This window comes from Cygnus olor, chromosome 6, assembly GCF_009769625.2.
Source record: "Cygnus olor isolate bCygOlo1 chromosome 6, bCygOlo1.pri.v2, whole genome shotgun sequence".
NCBI lineage: Eukaryota > Metazoa > Chordata > Aves > Anseriformes > Anatidae > Cygnus > Cygnus olor.
Genome location: NC_049174.1, coordinates 8,647,188 through 8,666,720, shown reverse-complemented (window position 1 = coordinate 8,666,720; position 19,533 = coordinate 8,647,188). Strand labels below are relative to the sequence as shown.

General features: G+C 48.8%; 1 protein-coding gene across 1 annotated transcript in view; it reads right to left on the bottom strand.

Annotated features, from left to right (window-relative positions):
* Positions 1–7,761: 7,761 nt before the first annotated feature.
* The window catches only part of VWC2L (von Willebrand factor C domain containing 2 like), a 40,855-nt gene continuing 29,083 nt past the window's right edge, over positions 7,762–19,533 (bottom strand). The window contains exon 3 of the mRNA XM_040561426.1: positions 7,762–9,351. Coding sequence (XP_040417360.1) covers positions 9,203–9,351 — 149 coding nt within the window. The 3' untranslated portion in view covers positions 7,762–9,202. The remainder of the gene's footprint in view (positions 9,352–19,533) is intronic.

The window sequence follows — 19,533 nt, the reverse complement described above, 5'->3', positions numbered from 1 at the left end:
AATGGGCTTTGTTCTTTAACTGAAAACTTATATTTTAGCAAGGCAGCCCTTTGAAAGTTAAGAGTTTAGGTCATGATACTGGCATGCTGGTTGTCTTCACGCTTAGCACCCAGTCGGCCTTGCCTTTGGAGCCTCCTCCCAAGACCCTACTGGAGAGCCCCAGCACCACCCTCCTCCTTCACCTTCTCCCTGTTATTTCCAGGTACCATGCCGTTATTCAAGCTATATGGCACGAGTACATGCTCTAAAATCTGTGGTCCCTGGAGAAAAAAGGTGCAACACTCCCGTGCCCCTGACATTAACCAACTGTTCTCCAGATCCCAGGTAAGCTTTCCTTTTCTGGATACCCACTGACTCGAAGATCTTTAGGTGAAATTAGGGGTGCACAAGCAACGCTGGATATGCAAGTCGAAAATGATGCAGAATCAAGGCCAAAAGGAAAAAAAAATCCTGTGTGCTTTGATTTCACTTAATGAGAAACCATTCACATCTTTCCATTTCTGATTCGTATCTTTCCATTTCTATTCTAATGGTAATTACTGTAGCAGTTTATTAACAGAGAAATCACTTGATGGCTTTCACATATTCCCATACTTCAACTATCTAACAACCTATTGATTCAATAGCTTGGCAGCATTCCTGATTGAGGAGCTGGAGTTTGATTTTTTTTTCTTTTTTCTTTTCTTTTTTTTTGAAGCACTTTGATCATTTCGCATGCAAAGGATAATTATTTTTGTGGTTGAAACAAGGGATGGATTGCAGATCGATGGAGTCCACTGTATGTTCTTGTGTGTAATCCCTGCCGCACCCCATTAGAGCATTTTCTTATGGAGGAAGCTTGAAGAATTATTTGTGGCTTGGATTTCTGATCCCTGAATTACTACAGCCAGCGATGGAAAGGTATGCCACACACCTGCAGGGAGGTAATCTGCCGAAAGACCACAACATTAGCTGATGATCATACTGAGCCAGCAGCGTGCCCTGGCAGCCAGGAGGGCCAACCGTATCCTGGGGTGCATCAAGCACGGCATCGCTAGTCGGTCGAAGGAAGTGATTGTCCCGCTCTACTCTGTGCTGGTGCAGCCTCACCTCGAGTATTGTGTGCAGTTCTGGGCACCACAGCACAAAAAGGACGTGAAACTGTTGGAGAGTGTCCAGAGGAGGTGACGAAGATGGTGAAGGGCCTAGAGGGGAAGACGTATGAGGAGCGGCTGAGGTCACTGGGCCTGTTCAGCCTGGAGAAGAGGAGGCTGAGGGGGGACCTCATCGCAGTCTACAGCTTCCTCGCGAGGGGGAGTGGAGAGGCAGGTGACCTATTCTCTGTTATCACCAGTGACAGGACCCGTGGGAACGGTGTTAAGCTGAGGCAGGGGAAGTTTAGGCTGGACATCAGGAAGAGGTTCTTCACCGGGAGGGTGGTTGCACACTGGAACAGGCTCCCCAGTGAAGTAGTCGCTGCACCAAGCCTGTCTGAATTTAAGAAGCGATTGGACTGTGCACTTAGCCACATGGTCTAAACTTTTGGGCAGACCTGTGCGGTGCCAGGAGTTGGACTTGATGATCCTTATGGGTCCCTTCCAACTCGGGATATTCTATGATTCTATGATACTGTTATTAAAGCTGCTAAAATCACTGATATTATTATATTGGGAAAAAGAGAGACATTTGACCTCTATGAGGAGAAGCTGTGTCCCCGTGGGGCTTTTTGTGCCTGTGACCCTAAAACAGGTCTCCTAACTGATTTGTTAATCACTCACACACCGTGCTGAGATGGCCCAGCTTGATCATGCAATGCCTAGGTGACCCCAAGACCTATTGGGAATAAGGCACCGGGAGGACTTGAATTACAGATTAGTCATTTTCCCGTCTCATATATCACAGACTGAAAGCTTTATGACTTCAGAGCTTACTGTATTAATTTTATGCATGAGCGCTTTATTTTTGCCATACGTGATATATCACCGGCTTACTAGAGCAAAATGTCATTAGACCTGGAAAGGGATTTGGTCACTTACACTTTGTCACCAAGGATCATTGCGCGTAGATTATGTAGGGCCGTACGGTGCCATTTCTCATGTGTTTATTAAGCGATTATAAATATCGAGCAGCGCGCCTTCAGGGGACACTTGAGATCTGTTATTGTAGCCACATTTCATTTAGAAAGATGGCACATGCCGTGATTTGTGCCTCGGGAGGGACTGTCGGAGGGTTTGTCTCGGGAGAAGACATCCCTTTGTGGTGGGAGCAGAAGGGCCTGAGCTGCCATCGTTGTCTCCTCTCCTTTTTTTTTTTTTCTCCAGAAAAAAAGAAATAAGAATAAAAAAAAGTTATAATGCATCCTGCATGAGAGTCACTGAAGGCTGGGCCTCTTCTGGAGACCAATTCCTCTTTAGGTATTTACTGAAAATTTTATTTAAAATGTTTCCTGCTGGGTATGTAAAGCACAACCTGAAAGCGTGGCTCTTCTCTATCTCTGTATTTCCACTTACAACTGAACAACAACACAAGCCCACCTTTGATTAAGTGATCCACAGAAGAAAAAAAAATGCAATCTGCCTCTCAAATGTTAATTAATACTTCCGTGATTCATTAATGAAAAGGACCGAGAGAAGAAGAAGTAGGCAAGCAGGAAAGAGCCTGCATAAATTCATGAGCAGCCCTGATGGAAGTCTGCACTGAGACCAAGCAGTGTTTGCAGGAAAATGGGGTAAAAAAGGTCTGCAGCAGGCCCCGGAGGAGGAGGAGGCATTGCCTTGTGTTACATGATGGCGTGCTTTTATTAGTTTGATGATGTGTGGCGAGACTATTTCTCTTGGAAATGGGTCTTTGGTTAACATTTCATTTTCCTTCCCAAAGTCAGCTCTTGCTGGCAGCGATATGAAGCACAGCTCCCTGCAATTGGCTGGCCCCAAACTTTATTAATACCACTTGTTGCTGCCGTAAATGATCTGTTTCAGGACAAGTAATAAAGCTCTTCTTTTGCAGGTAAGCATGCCCTTCCCTGTTATTGCATGGAGTTTCCACAGCAGGGGGAGAATGAAAAATCTGTTAATAAAAAATAAGAAGAATAAAGTTCATAATACGTTGCATACACTGTTATATCACTTTTATACTGGATGCTTCTCTTCAGGAATTGGAGGTCAGGCACTAATTTAACTAAATTGGACCTTTTTTGATGTGATCTATCCTACTGATATCACATTTCCAGTCATTTTCACATGGATCCAAATGACAGTGTCTGGAAAACCACCAGCCTCACTTCTGTAGACCCACAAAGGGCACAAGTTTCCAGGGTGATGCAGGTCCCATACATTGGCATTAACATACTTTCATCTTCAAGTGGATATGAGAAAATTGGATTGTGGGGCCTGCTACTCTTACCCAGGGGAATAATTTTAAGCGTGATGAATGGAGCTTCTGATATCAGGGCTGGGGAAGGGCAGGAGATGCCTGGTGTCCCCTCTGCTGGTTGCAGCCCTGTAGCATGAAGCCAGGATTTCTTCTCCAGGAGCAGACTCTGGCCCAAATTTTTGCTTATTTGAAGGGAATGTGACTCAGCTGTTTTCGTGCTGCTTTCTTGCCCTGTTTTTTAACCTCCTCAATGTCTCTTCTCTCTTGAATTGTAACAGAAAGGCTGCGACACCTCAAGGTTTCCCTAGGACAAGGCTTGAGAATGGTCACCCGCTGGCTGCCCCAGCACAGGGAGGTAACACAACGCTTGCTACGTATTGTAATGGTTTACAAGAGGTGGGACTGCAAATGATGCCTCGGTCCCCAGACTCTAGCTGGATGGAGACCGAGCTTGGATCTTGGGTCTTGGATCTCTGCAACCCAGAGGAGCAGGCAGGAAAACTCCATCGTCTCGTGGCCCTTGTGATATCTCCACCTGGTAGGAATTATATCACCAATTTCCCTGCGCTGTCCCCTTGCCGGGGAGGAAATCCTTCACCCTCAGGGAAATTTTAACGGAGCAGGGGTCACGAAGGGTGGCCCACAAGTGCCCCAAGTGCCTTCTGCTCCTTGCCCTGGGCTTCTTGCTATTTGATATTTCTCATGCTGCTGACAAAACAGTGGGATTTATGAGGTTTTAGTAAAACCATGAAGGCTAACACATCCTATGGGACTTCACGCCATGGTAACAAACAGACTTTATTTTCCAGGCGTGTCTCCATATGTTTTCTTTTAATGCTGGCAGGGCAGGGAGGGGTAATGCCGCTGTTTGTTTAGAGATGCAATTAACCCAAGTGCAGGGGGCTGCAGCAAGCCAAGAGAATAACCTTGAATCCAGAGAAAGTTAGGGGAAATTTAAAGCCATCTGCAGCTCCAATGGGTCCCTGCGCACCCTTTTTGCTCACAGTTTCTATTCATGCCGATAAAGTGCCAGAAGATATGCAATACAATGGAAAATTGCTTCTTTGGGTATCATAGCATCTTGACTTAGAAGTGCTTTAACCTTGGCCTCATGCTTCCTGCGGGGCCTGTTGTCTTTGCTGCAGAAGTGCCAACACCAGCCGGGAGCGTGCAGAATTTTTCATTCGAGTAAAATTAAAGCCAGAAACCTTTTACCATCCTCTCAATTCCAGGCATGTTCTACCTGCATTAAATTGAGCTTAATGGACTGCAAAACGAGCGTTTCAGCATGTATGGGAGTGGGTTATTTGCAAGAGGACAGGTTCCTCACGTCCCCTTTCCCCCAAGCCCTGCCGTCCCCTGGGACCGCGCGCATCCATCCACATGGGGGACGAAGACATCGCTAACACAGCATGGCTCCAGAGCAAATCCATGGAAAAAGCCTTCCAAAAAGCCTTTGAGGTGGGCACCATGACGCTCTGTTTCTGCAGACGGCTCCAAGGCATGGGCTGCAGCATCCAGCCTGGCTTCAGCATCATCGTCATACATCAAAACCCAACAACAATTTACTCCACACTGCTCTGCCACTCATTCAGATCTCAACCTGCAGCCACGGTGGCCAAAGGGTGTCCAAGGCAGAGCCAGCCTCTGCATGGCCTGAAGGGTGGATCGAGGTCATGGTCTGCCTAGAAAATCCTGTGTATTTAATCCTGCTTTGGCTTAACCCAAACCCATACACACACCCCCGCCACGCTGTCCCCAGATTGCTTCTGGAAATGTAGGAGGTACATCTGCAACTATAAATATATATATGGTGTGTTAAATATACGCGTGCAGACACTTCCTTTCAGTATGTTATTGCTCCATTCTCTGTGTTTTAAAAGCTAACTTTCCCCACTACAAAGGTAGGTCCATTTTCAATAAATTTGTCATTTTCTATATTGAATTGCTGTTGCAAAAACATATAATTTTGCCATATAAAAGGCATTCATTCACTATACATTCACAGGGGCCTTCTTTTCCCTTCAACAGCCACCGAAGAGAAACACATTATTGCTCATGCTGTGCCAGAGGCTGCGGGTTTGCTCTTTGGCTTCATGTTTTGCAGCTCTGTGCTGATGCTGTGTGGCTCCAGGCTCCCTGCAGTGGGGACAGGGACGGTCATGTCCAGTGGGACTCAACTCACGATGTGCCACATGCTGTATTAACGAGGATGGAGGAAAGCAATGCTCTCTGGGAGAGCTTTGCCACTGTTTGCAGGACACTTTGGGGTTAAAAAGTGGCACCAAAGTGAGACTAGGGGTAAATGTCCCCAGGAGGAAGGATTGCCTTTCTAGCGCCATGCATGTTTCTCTTTTTCTCCGTATCTTCCACCATGCCTGGGCCAGCCGTGCAGTTTCGCTGCAGCCGGGGTTTTGCCCAGGGAAAATATTTGTGTGCTTCCCTCCACTTTTCCATCCGCAGAAGTCCCTATTCCTCACATAGAAAGTGTTGCCTGTAAGACCCCACTCTTCTCTTACTCCATTTCAAGAGCATTCATTGCCTTTTTCTATTTACACGCCCCAGGCTGTACCATTTCTTACTCTGTGCTCTTCATCCCTCATCTTTCCAGCCCAAATCTCCACCTTCTCTGGCTCTCTTCCTTACCAAGTGCCTGTCCTTCTCTCTATCCTTCACCAGTTCCCTCCCTTTTGGTCACGTTTTCATCTCTGTCTCCCATTTAATCTCTGACCTAACCTGGGCCAGTCCAGCTGTTACAGAGTGGTAGCATCATTTGGTCGTCGTCATCATCATCATCATCCATCCATCCATCCATTCATCCACCCATCCATCCACCCATCCATCCCTATCTCAGTCTGCAGACCCCATAGTCCCAGATGGCCTTACAAATGAGCACGCACGTATGGGGTCCTGCTACAAGGACATCCCGTGTCATGCGCCCTGTCGAACCTGTGCAGCTCTGAGCACAATCCTGCTGCAGTCCAAACCTGTCCCTGAGCATCAGCCCAGGGGAATGGGAAGGACGGGGGGGAGGTTGTGCTCCTCCATCAAATAACACATGTATCAGACACCTTTCCCTTGAGACGGCAGCCTCTGGAAGCCCAAGACGAACCTTTCAACAAGATGAAAGAGATGGTATTAATTGCTATCGATCATGGGTCAACAAATTAAATTGCATCTGCAACTGCATCTCTGAAAGGTCTAAATGAGAAGAGTAGTTAATGGGTCTGGCTGGCCCAGAGCTGTGATTAATTAAAGGGAGAAATGAACTAAAACACACACAAACACACACACACACAAAGGCAGAAAGAAAGGCGATTGAGATGAGGTTGAAATTCTTTGTAAACAAACAGGTTCAGAAGAAAAAAAAAAAAAAGAAGAATCAAAATAAAGTGCATCTGGGGAGAGCTGGATGGGATTTCAATTCCGGATCCACTATGTTGGACCTGAGGCTGGCTGCTATGATGATTTTTCGGGTTTCTTTTCTGAGTACCCCAGGTGCAGTTGAAGCACTGCCCACAGGTGACCCATGCATCTTTCATGCAAACCTGCAGAAAAGCCGATTTGTGCTCATTGCTGTCCCAGTCCCACCACTACTGAGGCACTCAGGGAGAGCAACGGGATCCCCCAGCAGGACCTGGTGCCTAACACCACTCGATTTGGGGGGACCAGATCCCTTCTGAGGTCTAAGCCAGGACCTCTTGGTGCCCCCATGTCCATGCTCCTGGGAGTGATGCTCCAGCTCGTGGTGCGTGGTCCCTGGGGCTCCCTTTGGATTTATTTTATTTTATTTTTTTTGATTAAAAAATTGTGGGAGGAAATAACGTGCTAGTGATCCACCTCGCCACGGGCAGAGCAGACCCACAAGGGTTTTCCCATGGGGAGCTGGGGGCAAGGGAGCAAGGGTGCTGCCGCTGCTTCTTGGAAATAATTAACTAGCACAGCATGGGATGTAGATGGCGTTTAATTAATAATGAAGAAAATAATAATATGTGGCACGTATAGTGCTGCACTTGTTCCAAGCACTGTACAAACATTAACTACAGTAATTAAGCTGTAATTAATTAGAGTAACCACTAATCACTGTAAATAATGATGCATCTGGAGGTAGCGAAAGGAGCCTGCAGGCTGAAAGCAAAGTTCTGGGTTTGGGAAGTGGCATTGAATATAAAATGGCACCTGTGGGGGAACCAAGCACATGGAGAGGCCGGAGCTGGCAGCGGTGTGATGGGGAATCGGGGTCAGCAGAGTCACATACACCACAGATGGAGAATTTTGTTTTTAGCTTTTTTTTTTTTTTTTGCTGGTTCACACACTTTATATTTAACAAAATAATTTTTTAATAATATAGTCTTTTACACATCAAATATTGTTTCTAGAACCCCCGTTTTTTTTTTTTTTACAGAATACTTTTGTTTTTTGTTTCTTGTTTTTTTTTCGTCACTAGTTTCAGGCACACTATTGTTTGAAAATGTTGAAGATGGGTAGTCACTGACAGGCAACAGCTTACAAATAAATGTGACGATGGCTTCGCTCATGGTGCTCTGCAGGGAGCAAATTCTCAGCAGCACCACGGCCAGCACCACCCTAGTGCTTGTCCTGTGCCAGCCGAGGACCTGCCCCCTGCCGAAACACAAAATGGGGAAGAAATAAAAATATAAAGGCAGCGGTGCATCATCGATGACTGTGCTGACTGGTTTCGGTGGAGGATGCCGTGGGCAGGATTTGCTGTCGTCGCTGCGCAGAGCAGGTGCTGGGCTGACGTCTGGCCAAAATGATGGTGATGGGCAAAAAGCAGCAACCGGAGCGTGGGTGCAGGAGGGACCCTGGTGGCTTTTCCCTCGCCGTACCGGCACGAAGGGGAACTGGTGCGTGAGGGTTTGGTCCCTGCTGCCCCGGGACATGGCCAGCGTGTCCCAGCCCTCCCATGCCTGTGGCTTTGGCTGCTCCCAGGAACACGGGTGGCTGTGCCCTGGCCCCCGAGGAGAGCCCCAGGCTCTCTCCACCACCCCAATGGGACATCACATCCAGAGGTGAGCCAAACCCCAACCCAAGCCCTCAAAACTCCCTTCCTGTGTAAGCTTGGCCCCAAATATCACAGGGAGAATAACTGGCCCAAGAGAAAGAGCTGGGGAGAAACCTCTCAAACCCAGGGGAGCGGCTGCTTTTCTGACGTCCTTGCAACGATGTTGGTGACCAGTCCTCATCTGCCTTGTCCCCACGTGATGGGGAAGGTGTAGCACAAGTACAGCTCACCTCGTGGCCATCCAACCTCATACCCATGCAGCCACCTCCATCCTCCTGCAGGGCATCTTCCCGTTGTGTTTCTCAGCCCCATTCTCCCCTTTTGGTCTATGTGTCTGCCCCCCCCCCCCCACTGGCATAGACACAATAGAAATTACCCATTGCTTCGCTCATAGCTGTATTGCCCCAACTGTCCCATCCTAGGAATAGGCTTAAAAAAAAAAATCCTAATAAATAAATCATGACAGCAAAAGAAATTAAGTAACGGTGAAAAAACGCGGTCCACACTGTAGAAAGTGAGAGCAGTGGATGAACCAGTGCCTCGGAGGCGTCGCCAGTCAAAGAACTTGCACAGAGTTGTTTTTTTTTGTGTTTTTTTTTTTTTTTTTTTCCTTTTTCCTCCCCAGATCTCACCGCCGAATCCCTCCCAAGCACTGATGATTACCAAAGCGGAGCGGCTGCCCAGGTGCTGGAGGATACATGGGGTGTAAAGCAAGGGATGGTGGGGGGACCCCCTCTCCCACGAGGAACCCCTCGGAGTCCCCGGGGGCTTTGCTGGTGACCCTGCTGCGGCCGGCGGGGGTGGGAAGTGCCAGGGGTTGTGCCGCTACAGTGCCTGCTTGCCCTGGCACTCGCGCTTGGAGCACTGCGCCGGCTTCCACCAGTCCCCGTTGTGGCAGTGGCAGATGTTGCAGTCGTCCACCTTCACCTCGATGCCGGCCGGGATGATGGTGGTTCCTGCAAAGCAGTTGGGACCTGCGAAAACACGTGGTAGAAATGAATACACTTTTTTTTTTAAATATATATACAATTTAATTTAAGTCGGGTATGACCTGGCATTTCATCCTGCCCAGGGGGCTGTGGCTGCCCCATCCCTTAGGACTCTGGGGAGAAGCAGGCTTTTGCTCCAGCCAAGGAAATTCAGCATCAGGTGTTGAAAAAGTTAAGTGGTCATGGGAGATGGGGATGTTTTAAGGCTGCTTTCAGTCGGGGATTGCACCAGACAACCCCCTCCAACCTCCGCTTCGGAGCCAGGAGTTACCAGCCACGGGCATTCAGAGAAACTAAAAGGCCAAACTCAATGTATACACACACACATAAAATCTCTGTGTGGCTTTTTTGGCACCCATGTGGCTGAGAAAATCTTCCAGCAAGGTCTGCAAGGCTGAAGGGACACGAAGGGGTCGACAGGCACACGGCTACCTTCAAGCAGTGGGACAAGACCTGAGCTCTCTGCACAGCATCTCGAGGTTGCTTTTTTTACAGCAGATTTACACTGCCACTAGCCAACGACACCCAGAGGAATACATGAGGGGAGGCTGAGGTCCCCAGATCCCCCATTTTGGGGACAAATCAATGGGGAAGGGAAAAATGCAGCTATTTGGGGTAAATCAGAGGAACTGGAGGTGAGGAGGAGCTGTGGGGAACGAACAAAGCAGCACTGAGCATCCCCGGGCTGTCCTGATCAGGCCACCTGAGGGACCAGCTGTGGTCAGAGGCTGGAGAGAAAGGGAGAAGTACAGAAAGTGGGGTTGATTTTATTTTTCTCTTTTACCAAATGGGTGGAAACCTGGCTTTGGGCTCTACTGACAACTGCCTTCCTGTGAGATGCCTCGCTGCCTTCTCAGGATCATCCCTTTTATCAGGCCTTTGTTCTTTTAATTTAGGCCAACACATCACCGCTCCAGATGATTTTTTTTTTCTCTGCATGCTCTCTAAATAACCACTGACAGTCACCAAACTGAAATGTTCTCCTCGGCACACCACAGCCAGCTGGCTGGAGCACTCTGCCTCCTCTCTCTCTGCTCTCCACCACTCACCCAGAGCAAAATGTTAAATTCCCACCGCCCCAAATCCAGCACCATCCCCGTCAGCCATCCCATTTTTACCTCTACCTGAACCTTTCCCACCTTGGATCCACAAGTGAGTCCTGGTTTTCCAAACCTGTTGGCAGCATCACACCCCGTGCTGAGGTACGAGGAAGATGCGCTCAGAGGGAAACTTGCTCTGCTGAAATGTAGTGGAAAATAACCCCCAGCCGTGTGGCATTTTCTATCTTTTTCTTGCAATGGCATGGTCACTGGCAAGTCTTTGAGCAATGCTGGGTTTTTATAGAAATGGCAGCTGCTCCACTGCCACAAAGATACCAATGAGCACTTGTGAATGTGACATCGAGGAGCTGCAGCCTGCAATGCCGTGACCAGATTACATGGCACAAAATAAATTCAATATACATGTTTTCACACTCTGCAGCAGATCTAACTGCCCCCCTTTAAGTTTTTCACTTTTTCTACCCCTCAGATCAACCTCCCAGCATGTCCAAGGCTCCATGTCCCAAACCTGCTGACTGTGCCGAGCATTTCCCACCTTGTCCTGATATGTGTAAAAGCATCTGCGGCTCCGACTGCTATGGGAACAGCTCAGCAATCCCCCTTTTCCCTCACTCAGGGAGACGGATGGGGGAAGTTTGCTGCTCCCACAGACAACACAATGGTGAGATTTGTTTTGCTTAATATAATTAATACTCATAAAAGAGCACGGCACTCCGGGCTGTTTGCTAGAACAACTGGTGAGATTTTTATGGTGATATAGCACATGGGTCCTGGAGTTGCCTGGGAGCCGATTTTGCAACCCTTGGACATCAGACTGGACAGCTGAGGGATGGCACACGTTGTCTGCTGGGGTTTCCTGCTCCTCCAGGCGCCTCCCCAGCCCTTTGGAGAGATGAGGGCTGGCCCCAGGGGAATTCAGCATATTCAGCTGGTGGACATAGCATTCCTGTAGCATTCAGGAACGGATACAGCTTGCAGGCATCCCCACGGACGCTCATTCAGATGAATGAGCCTTGATTAATTTGCTTTTGGAGCTTGACCACGAGTGCAATAAGGCGTAGGAATTAACTGCTGGCAATTTGTGCTGAGCTTGAGCAACGTGGCCGGGTGCACTCTGTGGGGAGAGGCAGGCAGCGTGCAGCCTGCACTGAGAGCATCCCCAATTTGTGGTGTCTCCAGCATGCTCCCATCATTGCTTGGCCAAAATCACCATTCACAAAGTGACAACTGGGCGGGACATGGGCCAGGAGCAATAAGAAGAGGCAGAGCCCCTCCGAAGCCGACCTTCAGTTTCTTTTCTCCCTTTCCTGCACTTCGCTTCTCATAAGACTGTGCTGCTAGCCTTTCTCTTGCACTGCCTATTTAGGAGAGATTTTCCCAGCCATCATTCACCTTGCTAGGTGCCTGAAGACACCTAAAAGTTATTTAATCCCTGCATTAAAATTATATATATATATTTCTGCAGTATCCTTCTCTAATCTAAACCCAAGTCGCTCACTCTAATAAAGCACTACATCAGGAAAAGGAGTGCATTAAAAAGGTGAAACTGAGCTAAAAAGTTAAATTCTGTGTCTCTTCCAGGCTGTCCCCATGAAGGGTTGCTCACAGCACGGGCACGAGGACCCAAATCTCAACCAGGATGTGCTCGGCCAACCCCGAGCATCTCCTGTGGTGGCATCTGAGGAATGCAGGGCAGGGACTTGAGTCCCCTGAATGATGACCCGTGTCCCAGTGATGCAGATGGATTTAATCCTCGCTGCTTTGCAACATGGTTAGACTGTTACCCGCAGCTCATTATCAGTCTTAATCGTTATCTGTCCCCCAAACAAATCACAGAATCATAGAATGGCCTGGGTTGAAAAGGACCTTAAAGATCATCTAGTTTCAACCCCCCTGCTCTGGGCAGGGTTGCCAACCTCTAGAGCAGGCTGCCCAGAGCCACCTCCAGCCTGGCCTTGAATGCCTCCAGGGATGGGGCACCCACAACCTCCCTGGGCAACCTGTTCCAGTGCCTCACCACCCTCTGAGTGAAAAACTTTCTCCTCATTTCCAACCTAAATCTCCCCTGTCTTAGTTTAAAACCATTCCCCCTTGTCCTAACACTACCAACACATGTAAACAGGCATTCCCCCTTCTGTTTATACGCTCCCTTCAAGTACTGGAAGGCCGCAATGAGGTCTCCCCGGAGCCTTCTCTTCTCCAAGCTAAACAAGCCTAGTTCCCTCAACCTTTCTGCATAGGAGAGGTGCTCCAGCCCTCTGATCATCTTAATGGCTCTCCTCTGGACCCATTCCAAGAGCTTCACATTCTTCTTGTGCTGGGGCCCCCAGGCCTGCATGCAGTGCTCCAGGTGGGGTCTCACAAGAGCAGAGTAGAGGGGGACAATCACCTCCCTCTCCCTGCTGGCCACCCCTTTTTTAATGCAGCCCAGGACATAGTTGGCCTTCCAGGCTGCAAGCATGCACTGCTGGCTCATGTCCAGCTTCTTGTCCAGCAGGACCCCCAAGTCCTTCTCCGCAGTGCTGCTCTCAAGTTCTTCTTCTCCCAGTCTAGATAAATACCTGGGATTGCCCTAGCCCAAGTGCAACAGCTTGCACTTGGCCTTGTTGAACTTCATTAGGTTCTCATGGGCCCTCTTCTCCAGCCTGTCCAGGTCCTTCTGGATGTCATCCCTTCCCTCTATTGGAAGCACGCACGACTTGTGCTCCAGAACCCTTGACCAGTCTCCCAAAGGATCTGAAGTCCTTCTTCATAGTCCTTAGAGGAGTTCTTCCTATTTCATCACTGCCTACCTGAAACAACAAAAGAGGATAATAATCCGAGGGCCATACTAGCGAAGGAAGTTTCTTCCTTACATCTTAAACCCGGGCCCCCAGGAAGCAGCAGACCTCCCTGTGTAGCGGGTCTGGTCTGCGTATCGGGTCCTCTGCTACCTTCAGCAGTGAGTCACCAACAACACTGACCCATCTTTTACTCTTTACTGAGGAAGTTTTAACGCAGTGGGTAGTCTGATTGTACTTTGGTAACACCTCCAAGTAGGAAGAACCGTCACCCTCACCATTGTCCAGTTGTCCTCGCAGAGCAGTGTATCTGTTCTGCAGGGGCAGCTGGGGAGGTAGGGCAATCACCAGGCACGTACATGTTTGTAATGCCGAGCAGGGACCTTTTGCCATTGCCCCCTGTCCCCCAATTCATCACTATCACTGTTAGGGGAGCAAAGGAGAGGGGGTTCACCGCAGCAGCAGCTCTGTCTGCCTGCTGGTCCCATCCTGTTACCTGCTCACAAGGCAGTAGGGGGTGATGTGTTTCTTGTGGAGTCTTTGCTGGCTGCCTGAGCCTCAGGGCTGGTATTTGGGGTGTCTCAACCCGGTGTCCTTCTTTCAGGCCTGGCAGGGAGTTGCCCCACAAGTCTATCTCCTGCTTGCACTCCCTGATGGCTCTCAACCTCTCCACCTCCTCCTTGAGCTCTGCCACCAGGCTGAGCAGGCCATCCACCTGCTCACACCTCACACACACAGTGTCTCTGCCGCCCTCAGACGGCAGCGACAGGCTCAGGCACTCCCTGAGACCAGAGACCTGAACTGCCGCATTTTTGAGTGGGCACTCAGTCTGGGTCACCACAGAGTTTCTAGAAAGAGCTTTCTGCCTAGAGGAGACCATGGAGGTTTAGCTAGGTAGACACCCAGTAGACGAGCTGTTCTCCTAAGAGGGGAGGGAAGCTCTGCCCTGCCTGAGGCGCCATGCCCTGCCTGAGGTGCCGTGCCCTTTGTCCGGCCGGGGCAGGGGCACTGCCGGCTCCGCTCGTGCCTCCTCAGCCTTCCTCACAGGGCTGCCGGGCCCTGGTGGCTCCCTTGGCTGCCTCAAGCGGCCTCGGTGCTGGAAAAAAAGCCCTGCCCGCCTCACAAGAGTGTGGCTTGAATTCTGGCCCCAGGGCATTGGCAGGAGCACGTCCTCCTTCAGGGACGCATTTGGGCATTTGGGATGTGACAAAATCCATTCATGCTACTTTGGGAACTGGAGCTCGGGAAGAGCAGGGCACCTCGTGTCCAAGCTCCCATCTTGGACAGCAGAGGAGCTACAGACCTCACATGGACCTCAAGGACAGGTTCATCTGTCCATCCACCTGTCTGCACCCCCCCCCCCCCCGCCCCGTCCCTTTTTAATATAAAATGCAGGTTGGTGTTTTCCAAGTCACCTACGGGATACACACACTGAAGTCCTATTTATTTTGAAAGACTCTGGGTGTGCAAATACCTCAATCAGCACTGAAAATTACAGCTTTTGTTAAAAAAGGCAGATGCAAAGGAAGAGCCTGTGCTTATAAAGCACCTTCAGGCCTTTTCGGAGTCAGATTTTTACAAGGAAACAAGCAACACCTCAGACAGTGCAACCACCACCTCTTAACTGAGGTTTCAGCAGTTACCTGGCCAAACGAGAAGGATTATCTCTTTAAAATCTCTTTGCAGACAGCATAGAGCTTTGGGGGAATACAATAGCTTTTTAAAAATATAGGTAGATTTTAATGGCAGGCAATGAAAGCCACTCCTAGGTCATACTAACCTTTCAGGGAAGTAATAGGCTTTTAAAAACTTGTCTAAATGGGTATTTCCCCAAATGAACTCCAGCTGTTCTGAAGGTACATTAATTCTTTTAATGGATCCAACATGGCAAATTTTTTTTTTTTTTTTTTGGTGGGAGGGGAGGCTGGTATAAAAGGGATTAATTTAAAATAAATCTATGAATAAAACTACCATTAAGGTACTGCCTCGTTAGCCCTGCCCACATAATGGTGTTGGGGCACCCGTTCACCTGCCGGGGCAGGGATCAGGGGCTTCTGCAGGCAGTAAGAGCTCCTTGAGCACAGAGATGCAATGGGAAGCCCTCGTCTACTGAAGGAGGTGGCCAAATAGCCATCAATTCCCCAAGTTCTGGGTCTGTGCTCTCCGCCAGGGTGTCTCCATTCAAAGGCGAAGGTTAACAGCAAAAGTAGAACAGCTGGGATGTTTTTGCTGGTCCTCTGAGGTTTTTTAGCCAACTTCCTCACCTCTTAGCTGTGCTCCGTGTAAAAATTTAATCATTTTTACAGCCCATTTTAACATTTTTATGTCTTTTTTTTTTTCTGCGGAAAAAAAACCCGCGTTTGATGTAAGAATTAAAACAGTATTTCACCCCTAACTGCAATCACAGATGATGTACGGAAGCGAGCTGGCTGCACGTCAAATCAATGTAAAGCCAGAACTGGGTATAACTTGGTCACTACAGCTGTGCAACATGTTTTATGCTTTTTTTTTTTTTTTCCTTATCGGTCATAAAACGAGGCGGAAACTGTGACTGTGCTGATTTTGTATAAAACAAGCCTTCTAGTATGTGAAGCAGGAGGGAAAGAGGAAATGGGATTAGTACATACGTATCTGGGTGGTGCATTTAATGTGCAATCTAGTGAAAAATAAGAGAAAATAAAGACGGATGCTCACTGGGCAGCACCTTTATGAGAAACATGCTCTGATCCCCTCTGCTGGGACCCACACGGATGCCTCCAGCAGCTGCAGGAGCAGCTTTGATCCACGTTTCCATCCCCTGGTTTCCCTCTTCTGAGGGCCCATTATGCTACCTGAATTTAATGGTATCCATGGCACTTGCACAATGCTTTCTAATGGGGCCGTGCAAAGAGTCAGGTTGCTAATAAAATAAAATGAGCAGTGCTGGTTTTGCATGTGAATGGTTGCATTTAACTAAACCATCAAATGGAAAGGGATCGTACTTGCCGTTGCTAATAATTCTGGGTGCCACTACAAATGCATTACCACAATCTGTGTGGGCTCTTACACTCAGGCGGATGCCGGGTGACATTATTCTGATGTGACAGGGTGGGAGAGCTATTTTGCATGGCAAGGTAGCAACTAGGAATGATGAACGGCTGGGGAAAATTTATGGCGGGTACATGCGATTCTCCAACACCCCCCCAAATTTTCAGAATGCTTCATTACCCCTCACACTGCCGGTCTATTTTAATTAGGTGTCACTGGGTAAAGCTATTTTTTACTCTCCGGTCTTGGTGGCACCACTGTCGAGCAGCTCACGACCTTTTTCCACCACTCCTAGAGTTGCACGGAGAAGACCTGGGGTGATGCTGCCCAACTAGGGGTGGGGAGGGCACAGCTGTGGGCACCCACCCCCTCCTGTGGATAGACAGCACCCAAAAACCCAGCAGATTCACCCCACCAGCAGGGTTTTTCTGGGGGATTTAGGCCGGCCATCACCTTACGTTGGCATTACAGGGCGCGTTATGGGCAGGGGAGAGGTGGCAATACGCTGAACCAGGACCCCAGAAGGAAATCCCACAGGCATCACTTCAAAAGTTGCTCCTGCCTTGCTCCTTCTTGCCTTCCTTTTTGCCTCCAGAAATTTATTTAAAAGCCAGAAGTGGGATTTAGACGTTAGAACAGCTACTGACCTGATACGAGTTAATGATTTTACAAAATGCCTTAAAAATGTCTTACTTTAAAAGATTGATGTTTCCTATTGTATTTTTTCAATGCCAATTAATTACTTAATTCATTAGCAATGTAACACAAGAATAGTCTTTGAAAATCCAGTGCTTTGTGTAGATGCCTTTAATTATGGATAATTAAATACTGTGGAAGGACCTGATTATACCTCTGAGCATTTTCTCATCTGGAAAATGAAACACGGTCTTGTACTCTTCAATGCGCGTAGCAAAAGCTGAGCTTGACAACCACATGCAGGAATATTAGGGAAAAAAATAAAAATGAAGCCCAAAATTTAGATCAGAGGAAGGTTTTCTCAACTAAAGGAGAAGTTGCTGCGGAAGATCAAGGAATTTTGGCACATGTCTCCGCACGGGGCTTTCCACCACCCATGCCTTGCTGGGAAGTTGTTATTTCCTTATTATACTCCTTATTTACACCTTTATTCCTTATTTTACATTTTTATTTACTCCTTATTTACACCACAGCCAATTCCTGCCCCTGTGGCCGAAAAGCAACAGATTTCCTTCTCCCTTAATTAAAAGCCACTGATGATGATGGTGGTGAGGGAGCATAAAGGTTTGAGGTGAGGTGAGGTTTGGTCCCTGAAAAATTCAGCCTGCCAGGCTCACCACTGCTTTGACCTTACCATCTGGGAACATTTTGGCCATTCGGAGCTTATGTGGGGAATTTTGCTCTTTTTTTTTTTTTCCCCACCAGGTTGGTGGAAAGCTGATGATACCAAGCTGAAGTTCAACCAGCACCTGTAGAGCTCTTTTGCTGCAAACTGCCCCTCGTGCAAGCGCTCTGCAGCGGAGAAAAGCCGGATCCTCACGGTGTACGTGGTGGTACGAGTGAAATTGCTGACTGCTGGTCTCACATGCATAAATACCGTGGTTGTAGCACATGAACGAACACCATAACCTCTCCTGGAAAGCATTACAGGGAGGATAAGCCTCATTTACACTCACTGAAAGGGGGGCTTTAGAGTAGCCAGCTCTCAGGCTGTGCTCCTTGAGCACCACCTTGACGTTCGGCACGGAAAAGCTCTCCAACACCGATCTAGCTTGACGCTGGACCCGTCTCATCATCGGGGACACGTCCCTGCTCCTCCTGGGTGGGTGTTGGGGTCCTGCTCCTTCTGCTCCAGCACCCGAGGGTTCAGCACTGCAAGGGGGACACGCATGTGAATGTCCCCACAATGAGCACTGCTCGTCAGTCTGCTGCAGGGCCATCTGCTCCACCTCACCCTGGCACCCAGGGGGCACCTCCTTCGGGTGCCACATCCCTGTAGGGACTCACGGTTCATCCCCAGGGGACACCACAGCATCCCTGACCTGAGCAGCATGAGCCTGGAGCAGTGCATTCACTCTCTCAGGGGTAGCCATGAAAAAATGTGGTTTCTGTGCAAAAATATAGCAAATTAGTTATTAATACTGCAGACAGATTCCCATTTTTAATCAGTTTCCCAAGTCCTTAGAAATTACTGCTCGACGGTTTCTGTAATACATTTCTTTTTTTGTTTGACACAGCTTGAAAAGTGACCAAGAATTATCTCCTCGTAGCATGGGGAGGGCGCGGGAGCCTTGCGCACACTGACCACAGCGCATCAAACAGAAGCCGGATAAATGTAGCCATTAATTGGCATTAATTGCAGCCCGATGAGCAGGGTGGCGATTACTGTGCTGCCAGCACGGGGACGGTGCCCGGGACATAAGGGCTGACGCAGGGAGATGCTGCACAAGTGCAGGTGAGTAATCCACATGCACGAGGAGCCCCTTGGACGTCAGCGGTGGCTGCGATGAGTCAGGGATCGCAGCGAGGGGCTCTTCTGGGCAGCACACCCCATGGCTCCTCGGCCCTAATGAAGTCGGAGCCTTGCAGATGAAAGCTCCAATGCTGCACGGTGGCTGCGTGAAGTTCCTTAGAGGCAGACTGAGGAGCTGCTGGGGATTTACCTGCTCCCGGGGGCAGCGTGAAGGCAGGATGGTGTGTTGGTTCCCAAGGCAGAAACCACAAACCAGAGGGATGCGCTGACCTGTGCTGATGAGACGCAGGAGAAATGCTGCAGTGTGGAACACGGACTCTTGTATCTGCCTCTCCTGACATTTCCCAGGTGCTGTAATTAGGCGAGGCAGAGCAATTAAAGGTGCAAGTTGCCCCTTGTGAGTAGCAGAGCCTGCGGGCCTGATCCTGCGAGGTGCAGAGGGTTTCTTGGGAAGCTCTGGGTGCCTTCAGCTCTCTCCAGCCAGGCGTGGATGGTGGCAACCCCTCCATGGAGTCCATCCTGGACCTCACAACTTACCCCAGCGAGGGCGACAGCCCAGTGGGAAGGATGTTTCGTGCCACAGTCGGAGTTTTGAGAATTCTGCTAGTCCTTTCCCACTTGTTTTACCCCCAAAAATAAATTCAGAGCTGGTTCTCTAAAATAATCCATCAGGCAAAAAGCCCCTGCATCTTCCTCTTCATTTGATATTTCTTAATTAAAAAATATCTATATGCAAGATCATGCCACCCTCCCAGGTCAGAGCCAGTGCATTTTGAAAGCATTGAAATGGGGCATCTGATCATTCCAAGCTTTTTTTTTCCATCTTTTTTTTTTTTTTTTTTTTAAGGTA